The following is a 19,067-nucleotide window of genomic DNA, read 5'->3' as shown; positions in this document are numbered from 1 at the left end:
TTATTCCATCCTCTCCTATATCTCTACTGTGATGTTGTCAATGATGTGTGTGGTGTTTAAGCTGTTCAAAATTCACAACCACTTATTTTTCTTAAGACTTAAGCAGCTTGGTCCATATAGTCATAGAAATAAAATCTCACAAATCTTGAGCACATTAAACTTCCACATTTACTTCAATAATTCAGCTTTTGAATATTTTTAGAGAATATACCTAGGTGTTTCCTCTTTTAATTGGCACTCAGGGTTATTTTAATTAGAAAGGATCATAATGCTAGCAATTACCTGCAACAAATAATAAGGATTAGAGTACCATAGTTGTAAACTGTGGCCTTGCACTTCAACATTCAACATCTACAGTGATTTTCTTTTTTCTTCCTAGCATTCAAAAAGATAAGCAAACTAAAATTCATATGATAAAAGAAAAAAATTAAATTCCTTTTGAAGAAGAATTTCTGAGAATACAGAATAGCTCTTTGATTGCTTCTCCTCTGTTATTCAGTGGTAGTTAATGTCTGTGATAGCTGTACCATAAGAATTAGATTATATTAAAAAAGTAGTGCATTTTTTTCCCCCTGTTAACATCTTTGATGGTGAAAGGCTTTTTTGTGTCACTCTCTGATTCTTATCAAGTAAGTTCTATCAATTTTAGTGAGGGATTTCTATCCCTTTTCATGTAATAACTTTAGTCTTTGCAGAGAATGGAGCAAACAGCTGGTTTTAGCCTGGAGCAAGAACATGCCCTATCACTTTCAACAACGATCATCTCCAGGATTTGATGAGAAACCACTCTTTTTCAAATATTCTAGTATTGGTTTGCAAAACAAAACCAAACAGGTTTTGTGGAGGCTATTATCTTCCTAAAGTTTTAGATATTAATTAATCTGATTGGTGTGAGCCCTAGCAACTTCTTTTCTCAAAGCAGGAGATCTCAAAGATACATTTCATCTCTCTATTCTCTTCAGAAAATAAAATATCAGAACTTTTCTTCCATCACAGCAATACTGGCTGAAGAATTTACTTTACGCTTTTAGCTCAGGATTATGCTATGGAAAAAAGCCAGATGAAAGCCTTCATTTTTGAATGCTTACTTTGGAATTACAATATCCTTCAGCCTGTGAGAAACTGATCAGGTAACTTCACAAGGATAATGCTGCAGCTCTTCCTTGCCTTGGGAATATGATCAGAGGTCCAAGGAGACTGACATCCCACAGGCTTTCCTTTTTGACTCCTGCATTTTGTTCTTCGTTTCAGATTCAGCTAAAACCCTAACTAGTCAGATTTGTAGAGACAGACTGAGAAATCCTGCAATGCACAAAGTCGAACAAAAGTGATACTAATTATCAACTTAAAGTTTCAGATCTGTGGAATGGAAATTTTACCTGTGAAAATCTTTCAAACTTCTGTGTTATTTCTTTCTCTTTTGTGGTTTAAATTTACTGCAGCTGTCCAGGTTAGTGTAGGACCAAGGGTCAGAAAATTTCAACAACACTTTTCCAAATAATTCCAATGTTAGAAGCATTTGAGGGTTTAATACAGTATTTTGCCTACTGCACTACAGAGAATTTTACTTCTGTTTTCAGGTAAGACTTTATTAAGAAATTACAGGAATGTTTTAATTTTGAAGTCACCATTCTCTGACAAATTTATTGAAATTGTCAGCTATATTCAAAAGTTACCAGAAGCCACAAACTGATGGATGTTTGTGCGCACATACACACACACACACACACATAGAAAGGCAGTGTAGACACAAACGACAAGCTTAAAATCAGGCCAATCCTGAAAACTCTACAGTCTTTTTATGGAGATTTAAACAGGCAATTTGTAAGCCACAATTGATGACATTTAGTTCTGGCTCAAGTATCTACTGGCAGCCTTTCTAGCTTTTTCTATGGAAAGAGAATATAAAAGAAGACTACAAGTCCCCTCACTTTAATTTAATGATTAAACATAACTTTTCCTAGAATTGAGAACAAGTACCAGGAGCCAAGTCGGGGGTCAATGTGGTTTTCAACCCTGCTCAGTATCATCAGTGATTTGGATGCTGAGGCACAGAGGACCCTCAGCAACTTTTCTGATGACACACACCTCAGAGGACTGGCTGAGGAACCAGAGGGTTGTGTTGCCACCCAGAGGGACCCTGGCAGGCTAAAGAAATGGGCTGACAGGAACGTCAGGAAGTTCAACAAGAGGCAGTGCAAACCTCTGCCTCTGGGAAAAAGGAATCCTGGGTACCAGTTCACAGCTAAGGGCCACCCATCTGGAAAGGAGCTTTGCAGAAAAGGTCCTGAAGGTCCAGTTGGACATCGAGTTTAACAAGAGGCAGCAATGTGCTCTGGAGGCAAGAAAGGTTAATGGTAATGACAGCAGGGGCCTTGCCCGTGCAAGCCTTCTCTCATGTGATCCACTGACTTTGAGGCTTGGTTGTAATCACATAAAATCTGATTTCAAACCGATACGAAGTGATTTAAAATCTAGGCAAAGTGTTTCAAAGGACACAAGAGCTGTTCAGTTTGGAAGTTTGTCCATAGGAAGGGTCAGTCAAAATGTTACATAATTTTGTGCTGGAGAACAGAACATGAGTGAGGAAGGTGACTTTTTGGCTTCTCTTAGTGATAGCATAGTCAAGGGAGAGTCAACCCTTGAGAGAAATGGAGCCATGCCCTTCAGAGCTAGGGGAACTATGTGACAGGACACCCACACAGCCCAGGGGGCAGAGGGATGTCAGAGACAGGGTGCAGCAAAGGAATATGCTCTTTGATTGCAAGGGGTGACAGGAACAAAAACCTACCCCAGCCACATAGATGGAGTCATATAGCATTTATTTCTATCCCTAAAAGGTCACCTAATTGTTTGACTGAAAACAAAATTTAAGGAAAATACTTGCCCTGAAACAATACTGTGAGAATCAGGGAAACTTGTTTCTGTTCTGCTGTAATTAGTAATTTTGAGTTTCTGGATGAAAAACCTTATCCTAGCTTCTATTCTAATGAAATGCTGTCAATAGACCTCAAAAGCTCTAGTAATACATCATAAAATGTATATACATAAATGCAAGCCCAAATGTATTCACACATACTTGAAGGAATGATAAGAGCTACTCATGTTTTTCATTCACATCAAGACCACTGAAGATTCCATGGTATTTTTGTAAAAACTACTGATAAAAATCATGTTTGACATGTTGATCATCATCTTTGCTATTGGTGGTGATTAGGGAAAATACTATGTATCATTGTTTCTCTTTTGCCTCCCAATAAGTAATTTAAAGGGTGGCGATACACATGCACAGGAAAAAAAAGAAATGTTCAAAGGATTAAAACATTTTCAGGCATAGAAATAAAATTTTATTCTCAGAGTTCATGCAGTATTGGAAACAAACAACAACAACAACAAAAAGAAACACTCTCAAACATCCAATATAACAAAGTAAGAAAAATGGATCTTAGAGGCTCTTGTTATCCCAAAATGTTTTTTTCATTTCCCCGCTATTGCACCAAGTTATTAACTTCTAGTGAAGAAGAAGAAAAAAAGCTGTGATAAAACAAAACTTGTGACCATTTTTAATATATCTACTGCCCTTTCAAAGTAACAGCACTCACTGGGTAAGAGCCTTTGGAAAATGGCACCTTCATAAATCTGCTAGTAATTCCTGAAAATATATTTAACACATGCAGAAAGGATCTTTTAAGCACCTTCCTTTCCATCTTTTGACATTTAGTATAAACCTGTACATGTGTTTTCAGGTTGCAACTGCAATGGTTCAGAATGACAACAGATTTGGATACTTTTGTACCAGCTTTTGTACCAAAGACAGGACCTTTGTCTTCTTTCTCACTGTAGAGAAAGAGTGAAAGGGCCCATGTCAATGAGCTGTAGAGTCAGCTCTGGAAGCTAATGGACTTTAGCTGTTCCCAGGGGTTTTTGAGGCTGCAGAGGTTAGTCCATGCTCTCCTAATATGGATAAACAGCTAAAGAAGAAGAATCCCACAGGACTAGAAGCTTAACAGTACAGATAAGCCAGAAGAAAATTTTATAAAACATTACAAATCAGCACTAAAAAGCGTAATAAATACTTCACTCAGAGGCAAACATGCTGAAGTTAGAGTTGTACCTACCTGCAAGTGTTGCTAACTGACATCCCTAGTGAGATTTTGGAACACACAAAATACTGCGTTTAAAACTGCATCACTCTTTCTCCAAACATGAGTCTAAAGTATATGTTCACATGCCTAAGTGAAATGTGAAATACAGATATCTGACCACAAAAAGTAACTCAAAAAAGTAGGAAGGCAAGTACTGTCTGTATAGATATATAGATACAATATTCATATTATGTATATAATGTATATACATATATGCATACATATAATTTGTGTGTGTGTGTATGTATATGCATACATTAATAAAATTACAGATAAAATTATTTAAAGCAAAATGTTTTAAGAAGATTTGCTTGGCATTTCTCAAAGTCAGTGCAAGTTTCCATTGATAAACTCTTCAGAAAACCAGGAAATTTTCATTAAAAGTATTAAAAATTGTGAGGAACTAATCACAGATGTGAGAGATTCAGTGAATGGATACTGTGTTACAGGCCTAGGAACACACACTATATAATAAAGTAGATCTACATTTGGAGGCTGCTGAGACCAGCCATGTGAAAATTTAAAGTAATGTCTGTCTCATTTATGCACCTCCCTGCTGCCAGAGAGCAATTTGTAGCCTCAAGCTCCTTCCCAGACCTAAGCCTATTACAAGAAGATCATCATATTGTATTATCATGGAATTTGACTTGCAGCCAGGAGCTGGTACTTGCACACTTCCCTAGGAAGCAGAGGCTGTGGATTCAGTGCCCACAGGAGTTGTATATTCACATAAGTACAGTTTTGGCTTCCAGTTCCTGTCCTCAGGGATTACTACTTCTGCCTGATATCCAATGGCTTTTGAAAGCACAAACGAGCTCCTTCTCCAGAATTTAGAGGGAAAGTTTTATTTCTTGTGACAACTCCTATTTCCCTACTAAGCACCCACTGAAGGACAACCAACATATCCTTGCTTCCATCTCCCTTCAGTTCTCGGATTCATTGCATTAGTTTGCACACACTTCACCAGGGTATTATGTTAGGTACTTAGGGGATGGCAAGATTCTCTTGGGATAAGTGATACTAATGAGATTGCATATATGGGTCTACAGGTTTATTTCTGCTTATATTTAGAGCCAGGCATAAACAGTCCATTCAGCTGAAGTGCCACAGATTTGGGCAAATACAGATGAGAGCCTTCAGGAGTCTTAGAGGCCTTTCTAATAAATACATTAATAATATGTAAAGAAACACCCGATACTGCAGCTACTAAGAGAGCAGAGGACAAATGATGCAGATTTCATTCAAAAGTTTACCCAGTTTCATTGCTGTTGCCTACACCCTTTTTAAAACTAACCTGTAGACACTTAGCTGTTAATATCAAAGAAGCCTCAAACACATAGTGCATCATCAGAGATAGCTGACATCAGATAGAATATTTCTGCTCAAACTTTAGCATTTCATACACAAAATCTATTACATTTTAATAGACTACATTCATATTTTTGCAGCATTATGTGTATATGTATATAATATTATATTGTGACTAAAATATTATGCCATTTCAAAACAAGATAATCATGCTGACTCATGAATATGAACATTAATGTTCCACTGATTCTAAATTTCTTCTGACATACTTTTAAAAATTGCCTACAGAATGTTCTTATGATGGGAATTTCACACTCCTTTTCAGGCTTTGAAAAAACAGTTGTCAAGGAAACTAATTAGTTCCACAATCATAATTGCAGTAATGATTTGTATAAAGAAGACTAGAAGTTAAATAGTATAAAAGACTTCTAACGAGTACTTTGAGGTTATGGGAGAGCACTGAAAGGAAAAAGCCCTTAAGCACCTAAAAAACTGTTTTTAGAGAGAAATGTCCTATCTTTCTTCTGAAATTAAACTAGCTAAGCTACTTTTTACTTGAAAGTCTAGAGACCACCTATGTTATCATTTACAGAGGAGAATTCAGCTTCTCTGCTACACCATTTGTGGCAACTGTACAGAGTAGCTTACATAATTATAAAAGGCTAAAGTTAGAATACATTGCAAAAGAAGTAATATTTTTGTTTCAAATATGCAAAATTGAAAAGTGGCTTATCCCTTCCCCAAGGAAGTTTTTACTTATTTTTCTACTTGACAGATATTTTTATTTCCTTGGGACAATGAGTTTCCCTACATCTATTTTTCTCTTTTCTTTTTCAATCATGGGAAATTTTATTTGTGAATGATGGCAATCACAAGGCCCTGCCTGTTTAAAAACAAGTACACAGAACCTATTGAGACCCTGAATTTCAATCAAGATGCAAATCAACTTTACTTCAATTCAAGTGCATAAAACAAATATTTGTACTAGAACTGGATCTGAGTCTGTGAATGAATTACAAATGCATTTTCTTTTCAATAAATAAAAAGTAAAGATGGTTCCAATATTAAAAAAAGATGGAATATTCAAAAATCTTGCAGAGATGTTGAGATAACTTTCCTGAAAATATTTTTGAGGGAAATTCACAATAGCCAAGAAAAAAAAAATAGCCAGTTATTTCAAAATTGTCTGATGGCATGCTAGTACATTAAACATTCCAGCTCATTGGCACGGTATCAATGCTAGTCACGTGTTCAAATGGAAATACAGGTATTGATATGGTTCACATTTAAATATATTTGCCACTGTATTTATTTGGCAAGTTTTTTGTTGATTCTAATACACTACCAGTTTGAAAAATGGTGGTCAGAAAATACTATGTTAGAGATTTAGAACCTGATGTTACCGGTGGTAATGATGATGCTGATCTAATTTGGAAGTAATTTTTGAAGATGTAGCTCATAATTTAATTAACAGATTGAAACCTCTTCCTCATAGAATTTTCTTTATAAAAATTAAAATTACCTATAATACTTCAGAAAATATTTTAGGTTTATTGTTAACTAGATGCTTTTTCATTGCTGCATCAAAATAAAGCCTTATCTTTGAAAGCATTAAAATACATACACTCACTTTTAACTATAATGCAGTTTTTCTTAAATGGAATTTGAAACCTTTCTATTTACACATTTAAAAATGTGAACAAAATTTCTATAGATTTCAAATTTTTAAAATCAGCCTCAGAGAAGAATGCTTGGTCACTATGTTAGGGTAAATCATTCAGATAGTATCTAAACAGGACTATTTGAAACCTTAACCTCATCAGACATTAAAATAAATGCCTTTATTACCGATGTAGCTCAAAGCACATGTAGAGATGGGACTGAAATCAAGAATTCTAGAAAATAACTGGCTTAACCAGGTAATAGGCAATACAAGGCAACTTGAAAAGCAGGTGTGTCTTAAATACTGTATTTCTTGTTAAGTCCCATCAGCAGGGTTGAAGAATCAATGTTTTGTCTATACTTAAAAATAATTACTAAGAGAAAAGTGGGAGACAGGGTCCCATTTAAGTGCCCTGGATCAAATTTTTGCTGATAATAAAGTCTGGGGTCTCACATTTTTCCAATCCAAGACTTCAGTTACATTATGCTCAGCTGCATAGGACTGGAAATAATTCATAGAGAGAAAACACAATGAAATTAACTTACCCGTGATAATGTTGGGCTTTGGTGGCATGCTGAATTCATACAATGTTGGTTCAGAATAACCCAGTCTGTTGGCAGCTGTAATTTGTACTTCGTAACCCATGGTCCATTGAAGATGTTCTAAGATGATGTGGTCTCTACTGCCCTGTACCTTTTTCTCTAGCCACTGGTCTTCCTTATCTTTCTGTAAAGATGAAAATACTTATTTCAATTATCCCAATCTCTTGTATTATTTGTCTAAAGTCTGTATCTACACAATGCACAAATATGTGGAATTGCATTTACAGGGGTTATGAACACTGAAATAATCTAACCTTGGAGTTCTGAGTACTTAGGCTTTTTGTAATTTTGACTACTCCTTATCAGGTTTCCACAATGTGCATTTAGAGAATTTTGTGGTCAATCCTTTTGAACTTTTTGGCTTCAATTTATTCTTTGCTAAAATACTGTTTTTTATTTTATAGAAGAACAGGCTAATCACTTATATAATAAAATGTTAAAAAATAAACTACGTAAGAAGTTTATTTCATAGAGATATTTCAATTACATTTTTGATCAATATTCATTGAAAGACATTTACCTTTAAACTCACTCTTGAATTGCTCATGAGTCCAGTTGTGCTTATGTCATACATTAGTTATTTAATCAAAATATACACTAACTGTAGCAATATGGGAACATTTCACAAACCAGGTTGTATGCAAGAATATAAACATCAAGAAAGTATGAAGTACTATGTCTACACCTGTGGGAGGATACATGCAAATCTTCAGGATGGTGTTCTAGACAAAAAATGGATTCTCACAATTTCTCATAGTTCAGGTAATTAAGACATCTATACAAAGGGAACATATGAGGACTTAGGTTGCAAACTTAATTCTGGCATTTCATAAATCTGGAGTTCTTACCTTTGCAATAGCTACTTTGAGTGCATAATACATTAAATTATTTTTAAATTCAAGTAGAAATTACACAATTACTAATAGGTAGAAGGATAAAACAATATATAGTCAAACAAAAAAAGCAATCTCGTTCAAAGGACAGCCAATAACAGTCAGTAAAAATCCATGCAGTCCCACTCTTATGGGACACTGAGGTACAATAACATGGCTAAAATATCTGGAGAGACAAATCCAACCTATGCAGCAACACAGACCCAATCAACAGGCATAAACCATATGGGAAAACTTAAAGCCAAACAAACTTACAATACCTGTGAGTGTAACTTTTTAGCTGCACACTGCTCAGCAGCCTATATTTAAGCTCTTTGCTGCAGCATCTTGGTCTTCACTGACACAGGTTTCAGAGAAACTAGCATTTAATTTACAGAGTTCAGGTACCAAACATCATTACTTTATTTTTTCCCCAATCTTCAGAAAACAAAGGACACACTAAATTCTCTTGTGTGCAATGTTGCAATAATTTATTTGTCAGCAGCTCTGAGGTTGATGATTTTTCCATACTGACTTCACCTTTTCATAAACTTTCATGCTTTTTCTGCATTAGCATCGGGATGGTCATATGACAGTTCTGAGAATGATTAAAATCCAACAAAACCTGTTTTCAGGAATATTTTCATCCACGTGAAAGCTCCTACATGGTGAAGTGATAGACTAATGAAAAACATCAGAATAGTACCATACAAATCATGAAAAAAAACTACATACACTGGGGTAAAAATGTTCTTTTCATCATACAGTGAAAATGGTATTTTCTGTAAAGGATATTTTCCCATATCCTGATGCATACTTTCTATTGCAATCACTTGACTGGACCCTGAGTGAATCCACTCACATTTTCACTATACTAAACTTCTTCTACGAAATATATTTTTTCGTAGCACTTCTGAAATAGAAGGAGCTAATACTGATTGTAATGTGCTTATGAAAATACTCCTTAGTGATATTAGGAATAGCAGTGTTATGTTGGACTGTATTTTAATGGCTGTTTTAATTGGTGAGGTATGGGAGGAGATAGAAAACACACAGCTAGATTCCAAAGAATATCAACATAAATCAGAAGTTCCCTACATAATCTCAGTATTGTGAACAGATGCCATGTCAATGTACTACAGAATTCCAAAGGGTTTCAGAAACCCAGAAAGACAAAAAAAAAATACTGAATTGGAAACTAAAGGTTCAGGTTAATACAGCTCCTGCAGAAAAATACAGTATTGCAAACAGAGTTACAGGTATATTTTGAAAACAAACTGTACAACTATGTGATGAATAGGATGAGGCTGCACTTCTGGAGACAGAGCAAGTGAAAAGGCAGGTGTTCCACAGTTTGGTCAGGTGAAAAATAACAAATGAATCTGAAATACAACGGGATACCTGTATATGCTTTGCCATACCATAGTGTAGCTGAAACTGAAACCAAATGGATGAATTGAGATAAATGAAACAAAGTCCAAGCCCTGAGTGCAAAGACAGAGAACTTTTTTTTGAAGAGTTACAAACACAAGTCAGGAGGAAGAGGAATAAAGTATCTGGAAGGAAAGGTGTGTTCTAAGGACAAACAGTTGAAATCGTCCAGAGTACTGTCTGCTTATGGCCTCTTAAAGAAGGAAAATAAATAAATAAAAACTGAAATAATAAAAAACCCCTTATATGTCCTTCATTATAGCTGTTATTTCAGCTATATCACATTTCAAGTACTTCCCCCTAAGCAGAGCTCAGTAATGTGTCCACGTTTGATTTATTGTAAGTGTAGAAATGGAAAAAGAGGGATGAGAACACAAATCATGGGTCTGCCAGGTAAATCTTCCACAAATCTCCCTGTTTAATATAGGACCCTTCAAATAGTAGCTTAAGGAGCAGAAGAGAGATCACTTTGTACTGTATTAGGTTGTTCTGTTATTAATATTTAAAATTTATAGAAAGCTCTACATATGCACAGTGTTCTACAACAAAAGGAATGAGACTTCTAAATTACAAACAGTAGTCTAGTTTGGGGGGTGAATTAATATAAATGTCTTCAATAATCATTCAAGCAACAAATGCATTTTTACAGAAAACTGTGATGGGATCTGCAGCCTCAGAGATTAAACTGTTCCTTTATTTACATCTTATTTTATTTCATATTATGCAGAAATACTCCTTTACAAAAGGCCACTGGTAACCTAGCAGGTCACTGGCACTTATGGGGATTTTACTGCCCACTTCCATTACTCTTCAGCCTTATGTTAACATAAAACAAAATCGACAACAAAATCCTCACATCGTTATTTCCTAAATTTGTTTTACATAATTTTGGTTTTGTATTCTTTTCACAATATAAGCATACACCATTTTCTTAAATAAAATCAGCCATTATTCTTAAATTTAAAAAAAATAAAAAAATTAAGAAGAGTCTAAGAACTAAGTTTTTAAGACAGCTGTAACCTAACCACCTATATATCCTGACAAGAACAAAAACAAAACCACACCCCCCCCAAAACAAACAAACCCACAAAAACAACCAGAAACTAAACAAAGCAGTGTAAAACTCCAGTCTACCATGAACTGACTGCTGCTCAAAACTGAGGGCACACATGACAACAGTGGAAGTAAAACCAATCCACTGTTTAAGCAGCAGTTTACTAGTCTGGAAATAACATCTCACTCTTTAATGGCCATTCTACATTGTATCCAAAATCACATTCTCTGGGATCTAATAAAAAGTGAGGAAAAGTGATTAATCCCCTTCAACTCTTCCCTTATTCATCATCCTCTCGAAATTGTTGAGCTGAAAGCTCAGCTCAAACAGACTTATGGTGGTCCCTGTGTTGAAAAAATGGACAGGAGACATGACACTGTCTTGAAAGCTCGCAGGATGAAATATCAAGAAATCCTCACAGAAGAAAATCTGGCCATTTAAAGCAGCTACTTCACAAGAATTAATTACACTGGATTGGGGATTTCTAGGTCAGGTTAATGCAGGTAATAAAGTTCAGGGGCAAATACTGAACCAAACACAAAAAAAACCCAGCTGGTAATGTATACGGTGTTAAAATGCACAGAAAGTCAGAGGATCTGGCAGGTAGGCTGGAACCTAGAGATGCAAAAGCATTTACTTGTTTCTTGGTAGATATCTCAGAGTGGGAGTAAATGAGAAATTATCTCTTTTAAAATATTTTGTATCTACAAAGTTTGCTGTAGAACCCACCATAAAGGAACAAAATTAATATGTCCTACAGTCAGAAAAAAGTGGATGTGCTTCAGAGCAAAGCACATAAACTATCAAACTATTACCTGCCAAAATTCACAGCTTTAATAGTAACCCTGTCCCAGGTCAAAAACAGGTGGACAACTTTTAGGCCTGTAAAAACCAATCACTTAGTAAATATTTCTTGCTTCTATCAAAAGGCTCATAATCATAAAAGAGAGTTATTTTTATTATTCTGTCCTAATTACAAATATTTACTAAAATTTTCCCTGCCAGGGAAAAACAAAAACAAACCTCTTCCCCTCACTACTCTCTTTTTGTTCTAGCTTACTGTTGGCATTCTGTGACCTGGCAGTACAGAAATACTAAGACAATTATTCAGAACTTTCTTTTTAAGCATTATGAAGTAAGTTTAAGCAGTGCCAACAGTTTCCAAAGTCTGCCTTGTAGCCTGCCTTTCTCTTGTCTGTCTGTGCCTGCTCACCTGGCTGCCCTGAGCTGCTGTGACAGCCGCTCCCCTGTATCCCAACTGCTCCTTCCTCCTGCCCTCCTTCCTCCTGAACTCACCCCCCTCAATAGCAATTTATTACTCTGGTACTTGGTAAATGCCCCATCAGACAACAGCCATTTACTAACTCAGTAAACACTTCCATAATTCCCACGGATCAAGCTTCACATCTGTTGTGAAACACCAGCATGTCATCGTTTGTGTCCCAACCAGCTATGGAAACACCATAAGCAGAAGAACCAAAGGGAGGCTTGAGTTGGGTCTGATGAAGAAGCACGAAAGAGCCCCTATGAGAAGTGTGGTCAGCTGGTCATCTCTGGCATCAGACAGGATGCTTCCCTCCCTGCTCTTTCCAGCTGGTTATGGGAATAATTTTCCCTTGTTTTACTCTGTCCCTTGCTATTATTTCCCAAGGTAACTTTGAGCCAATGTGTGCCATCACTCTCAGACTCTATCAGTGAAACTTTGCCATGCTGCCTCAGCTTTCTTAGTGCAACAGCATGAAAAAAAATTGAGGCTGCTAATCATAACAATTGCACAGTACCTGATATCCTGGATTACAGAAGAAAATGTCAAGCTGCTTATTATCTGACTGTAGTCAGAAATTCCTGCCCATATAACGAAGAAACTCATGCTAGGAAAGGAATATTCAACAGAATGAAATACATGATTTCCAAAAAAATACCTACCAATTGCCCTCACCCAGGCTGTAATATTGCTTTAATATCTTAAAGGCTGTCCTTCCCCAAGTTTTTAAAAAAATAAATATCTATAAAACTTACACATGGGTGAATTAACCTTTTGAAGAAAAAGCCATTGATGTATGGGTTTTTATCAAATATGCTCTTCAAACATGCATTGGTTCTGGTGATAATAATGAGTCTGGCAAGAGTTATAGGAAAGCTAATTAAACACTACCAATGGGGAAGATAGAAGAAAAGCAGTCAACAGATAATTATGAACTTTAAATAGCATTCATTTTTTTTCTGACTAAAACACCAAAAATTATTCTGCTTCTTTTGTTGTAGAAAGACCTTTAATTTAGTCAAATTGCTTTTTCAATTGGAAGCTCAAGGAGTTAAGAATTTCACATCCAAAGAAAAACTATCTTCAGTAACCATTTAAGCTTCCAGTTACTGCTTAAACTGCATATTTATCTTCCAACAACACACAGGAAAAGTCATCTTTCACACTATAATATTGTACCTTAGTCAAAACATGAGATCAAGATCAGATTTCCAAAAATTTTTGGGATAGAACCAGAAGAATTTAGCACATTTAAATCATAAACCAAATTAAATTCCATATGCTGCACAAATGTATTATATCCAAGCAGTTTATTTTGTACTCAGTGGTAAATACTTAAAGGCATTGTAATCTAACCAGGAAGTTCAATCCTGCAAAACTCAATTTTTATCTTGTATTGCATACTTTACCACCCTTGTCTTCTTTGCTATTACTTTTATGTCAGCTGTATTCACTGGATGGAAAGTCATTTAAGAAGGTCAAATAAACTTTAGGGATCAGTGACAGCAGAACAACTTCTGTCATTCCCTCTTAAGAGTTGCTACCAAATATTTCTCACTTAATTTGGAGCTACTAATCTTTTGTTATATTTAGCATAGGAGAATAATTTTACATTCTAGGTTTAGCACTCTGATAATCCCTAGATTATAATAAAAAAATTTACATTATAGCAAATACCAGGAAATGTGACAAAGCCTATTACAAGTTAAGGAACTGTATTTTCCTTTTTTTTTTGGTAGCATTCCAACAGGTTCTACAGTTAATTTCTCAAAATTTGCTTCTTTCTGTGAATAAATATTGTCCTCACTACCTTCCAGTTAACATGCCTAGATATCCAATGTTGCATTCCAATTTTCTAGACTCTGAATGGACATGAAATTCTGCTGTAACACTCTGGTAAAATGGGTCTACTCAGATAAAAGTACTGCACAAGGAAATTTTTATAAAGTTCACACTTTGGAATTGAACACTTCACTTTTACTAGCTCTGTGGCTACTTCTTCAATCCAATCATTTCTAATCATATGTACATCATAGTACATTTCTAAACACACTACATTTTAGCTACGTTATTATTAACAACAACAACAATAGTAATAATTTCTAAAAGGCCACAATTTTTTAAAAAGTAGATTATATACTGCAGAAAAGCCTGTTTTCTAAACTTCCCAGATTTGATGAGAGAACACCAAAACAGAGCTGTCTAGAAGACAGATTGCCAAAAAGCTCTGCCCAATGGCTGTCTAAGAACAGATATGTGCCCTCAAATTCATGAAATACCCAACAATGTGCCAATTATTTAGTTTTTGTAAGATGAGACTTGGAATTCAGGAAGGTAGAAGATATGAAACGTGATCAGCTAATTAATGTAATACACAATTAATATGGAGCACTGCAATATAGCTTTCTGTCAATAGAGATGCATTTGTAATAGATTAAAAATTTGCTGTTCAAACAACCTTTAAGTGTGTGTAATTTTAATGTTCACTAAATTACTATGTTTTTAAAAGCTAAACACAAGCATCCCACTTTTACTATGCAACTGAAAAAGAATATAGTTTTCTGGTTAAGATGATTTTTCAATATACCTTTAGAAACAACTGAGTGCTTTTTGTTTGTGGTTCTTTTTGTTTGTTTGTTTGTTTGTTTTTAAATTTTTATTTTCTAATCTGTCATCTACAACCTAGTTACAAAATTAAGCATACTATCAATTTTTTTTTTAATTATTTTTTTGAATGCAAACCACTTTGGTAAATTTCAAAAAATATCAACAATTTTCTCTGCATTGAAAGAATATGTTAACAAGCATAATTAACTTATTTTGATTAATTGAAATGCTTACACTTCTGTATTTGACGATGTATTCCAGTATGGGGGCACCTCCATCATCTTGTTTAGTTATGCTGAGTTTGAAACTCTTGCCGCTCTCTGGTTGTCCGTGAATTGAAGGGGGGCTTGGCTCCCCTAAAAAAGGAAACAAATAGTACACAATAAATAATAATAATTCATCAGTGAGACAACTCTTAAATTACAGCCAGGAACTTGTCCATAATATTAATCAAAATCTTAAATTCAATATGATCATTCCAGGCACTACAAAATAGCCTTTATAAGAATGTTAAATACTGTGCTTGAAATATGTTTTGATGTAGATTCCTCATACAAGGAAACAAAATTATGTGAAGTGTGAAAGAAATATTCATTTCTTTGAGACCTTCTGACTTCCAATACTTTTAAATGGAATTTCCTTACAAAATCATTCAGTCATCAATTCAGCAAGGCTGGTAACCTGCTACTCACACTGAAGTTTAAAAGACACTCTCTTACAGGTAAGCATCAATAATTTAAGCATAACCTTTAATCCTATGCCAGATTTCTAAATTGAAATACAGTTTTTAGATTTAGTAAATTTACTCTCCAATAAATGTATCATGTCAAATTCACTAAAAAAACAGTTAACTAAGAACCACTTCTTAAAGAAGTCAATATCAAGAGTAAATGTAAAGAATAATATTTTCAAAAGTAAAACCAAATGTCTTAGCTATAATGAGAAGATAAAGGTAGTCTTAAACTTCCAATCAAAAGATTAACAGCCACTTTAAGACCCCTCCCTAGTAAAAAAATCCACAGATTATTTTTTCTGTATGCAATGTGTATTACATTTTTAAAGAGGTCCTGAATGAACATATACTGAAGTGTCTTATCTTCAAAATAACTGTAAATGTGCATTTACCCAGAGAGATACTTTTCCTTTAGAAATAATTGTAGTATTTGTGTTTAGCACTTATTAAAGTAAGGATAAACTTACTCAGATTACAATATAAAACTTAACTAGCTTTCTATCATATAACATATATATATAATGTCTTTCAGTTTCTTTCATTCTTCCATCAAGCTATTTTATCTGTCCTGGAATATATTTAGAATATACTTATGCTTCAATGAAAAAGAAATTTGAAAGCTGCCAAGTTACTCTTTGGGACAGAAGAAATGTATAATGCAATAAAATATAAGGTACGAGACAGAAGAAATGTATAAATAATATAATACAGCATATAATATAATATCATAGAAATATTTTGTGTTCTTTGTAGTTACATTACTTTTATTGTTCATTTCCATAGGGCCAGTATTAGCTACACTGAGTAATGGCCTATTCAGGAAACAGTTCAGTTGCAACAGATTTGTGACAGACTGGTCTGGTGGTAGCTGCTGATGTATTTCAACATGTCTGTTTGATTACTATACACTGCCATCTGGTAGTTCCTTTGCTTAGCTTCTCTCTGCGTATTTAATTTATTTACTGATGTTTCTATTTAAAGATAATTAAGGAAAAATATTTTTCATTTGCCCTTAATATTTTAATCTGAATCTCTGGCCTATAGTTACTACAGATACAGAATTGGTTTCATAGAATTTCTAATTTGCATATAGTCTTAGTTAAAACAATTAATTCTCATAATTTCTTCCATAGCTTAGTATTTCTGTTTGAGGTTTGATAATTGAAGAACAATAGCACCATAGTTTGGTGAAGAAATGTCTCCAGAAATGGCCAATTCAGTTCTCTTAGATGTGGATAATATCCTGAATGTTAATGAGAAAAATTCTTATTCTAGTACCACTCATGGTTTTTGCTCCATTATATCAAATAAAGACTTTCTGAATCTCAAAAATGTAAGATAATGGGATAAATTCTCCAATTTAAGTTCACTCACACTTCTTGAAAGAGTGTAATAACAAAACATGATTTCTGAGAAACAATGTAAAGACTGATGTAATACACTAGGGAGTGGATTATGAAACTGAAACATTATATACAGTGGCTCATAATTCAAACCTAAATAATAGTAAAAACAATAACAACAACAACAACAATAACAATAACAATAATAATTTAACAGCACAAGAATTACTCACGGACAGGTAAGGTCTGAAAGATCTCAATTTTGCTATACTCTCCTTGACCTTTTCCATTTACAGCAGCTACTTTGATTTCATATGTTGTATTTGGTTCCAAATTGCTCAGAACAACCATAGCTGAAGGAAAGGAAAAACAAAGAAAGAGATAAAAATTGATGAAGTAATAAATTCATAAAAAGAAAGGTAAGACAATTCCATAATTTGCTTTCTTCACTTGTAAATTAACAAGTCTTGTATTCTGACAGTACATTGGTTTCAAACTCATCTTTTTCTGTTGAGTGGTAATAGTCCCTTTTTTTCATCTGCATAAAATCATTGTTGTGACTGAGCAAGTTATACTTCTGAAGGAACAGTGAAGTCACTGTTAGAGAAGCCACAGGCAACAATTAAGGACCTTGATGGGGATCAATATTTTATGTTTAGATTGTGAGCACAGTATATTGGGTTTGCACATCCAGATTTTGGTAGAGAGGCTGCTACAGGGATGGTTTCTGTGCTAAGGTGCTAGAAGCTTCTCCCATGTCTGACAAAGCCAATCCCAACTGGCTCCAGGATGGACCCACTGCTGGCCAAGACTGAACCCATCAGTGACAGTAGCCTTCTGTGATAACATATTTAAGAAGGAAAAAAAGTTATTGTGCAGATGTATTTGTGGCCAGAGAAGAGCAGGATGAGGATGTGAGAGGAACAGCCCTGCAGACACCCAGGTCAGTGCAGAAAGAGGGGCAGGAGGTGCTCCAGGAGTCAAAGCTGAGATTCCCCTGAAGCCCATGGTGATGCAGCTGTGCCCCTGCAGCCCATGGGAGACCATGGGGATGTAGAGCTCCACCCGCAGCCCATGGAAGAGGCACACAGCAAAGCAGATGGATGCTGAGAGAGGGCTTTGACCCCATGGGAAGACGGTGTTGGAACAGGCTCCTAGCAAGGACCTGCCGGAGCCCATTCCAGGAGCCCGTGCTGGAGCAGGTTTCCTGGTAGGACTTGTGACCCTGCAGGGGAACCATGCTGAAGTAGTCTGTCCTTGAAGAACTAATCCAAGGGAAGAGTCACCCCCACTGGAGAACTGTTGCCCATGGGATGGACTCTGGTGTAGTTCATGGGGAACTGTTCATGGAGAACAGTCTCCCATGGGAGGGACCCTGTGCTGGAGCTGAGGGACTCCACTCCCTGAGCAGCAGCAGGAACAATGCGGGATGAACTCCTTTTATAACCAGGTAACCCACCTGGCGGATGCAGGAAAGGCTGTGGATGGTGTCTGCTTGGTCTTCAGCAAGGCCTTTGACACTGTCTCCCACAGTAAACTCCTGGAAAAGCTGTCAGCCCATGGCTTGGACAGGAGCACTCTTTGCTGGGTAAAGAACTGGCTGGATGGCCGGGCCCAGAGAGGGGTGGTGAACAGTGCTGCATCCAGCTGGTGGCCAGGCACAAGTGGTGTTCCTCAGGGATCTGTGCTGGGGTTAGTTCTGATCGATATTTTTATTGATGACATGGATGAGAGTATTGAATATTTCATTAGTAAATTTACAGATAGGAGTGTTTTTCTATCTGTTGAAGGTAGCAGGGCTCTGCAAAAAGACCTGGAATGGTTGGATGGATGGGCAGAGTCCAATGGAATGAAGTTTAATAAGTCCAAGTGCTGAGTCCAGCACTTTGGCCACATCAACCCCTGCAGCACTACAGGTTGGGGACAGAGTGGCTGGACAGTGGCCAGGCAGAAAGGGACCAGGGGGTGCTGATTGATGGCAGCTGAACATGAGCCAGCAGTGTGCCCTGGTGCCCAAGAGGGCCAATGGCATCCTGGCCTGGATC

The 19,067-nt window shown here is 35.9% G+C and overlaps 1 protein-coding gene across 1 annotated transcript in view; it reads right to left on the bottom strand.

Moving 5' to 3' along the window:
• The window catches only part of NCAM2 (neural cell adhesion molecule 2), a 128,905-nt gene that overhangs the window by 22,880 nt on the left and 86,958 nt on the right, over window positions 1-19,067 (bottom strand). Inside the window, exons 12-14 of the mRNA XM_062510789.1 lie at window positions 17,256-17,375; window positions 15,181-15,302; window positions 7,662-7,842 (exon numbers count right to left, since the gene is read on the bottom strand). Coding sequence (XP_062366773.1) covers window positions 7,662-7,842; window positions 15,181-15,302; window positions 17,256-17,375 — 423 coding nt within the window. The remainder of the gene's footprint in view (window positions 1-7,661; window positions 7,843-15,180; window positions 15,303-17,255; window positions 17,376-19,067) is intronic.

This window comes from Cinclus cinclus, chromosome 2 (genome assembly GCF_963662255.1).
Source record: "Cinclus cinclus chromosome 2, bCinCin1.1, whole genome shotgun sequence".
NCBI lineage: Eukaryota > Metazoa > Chordata > Aves > Passeriformes > Cinclidae > Cinclus > Cinclus cinclus.
This window is presented reverse-complemented; position numbering and strand designations above follow the sequence as displayed.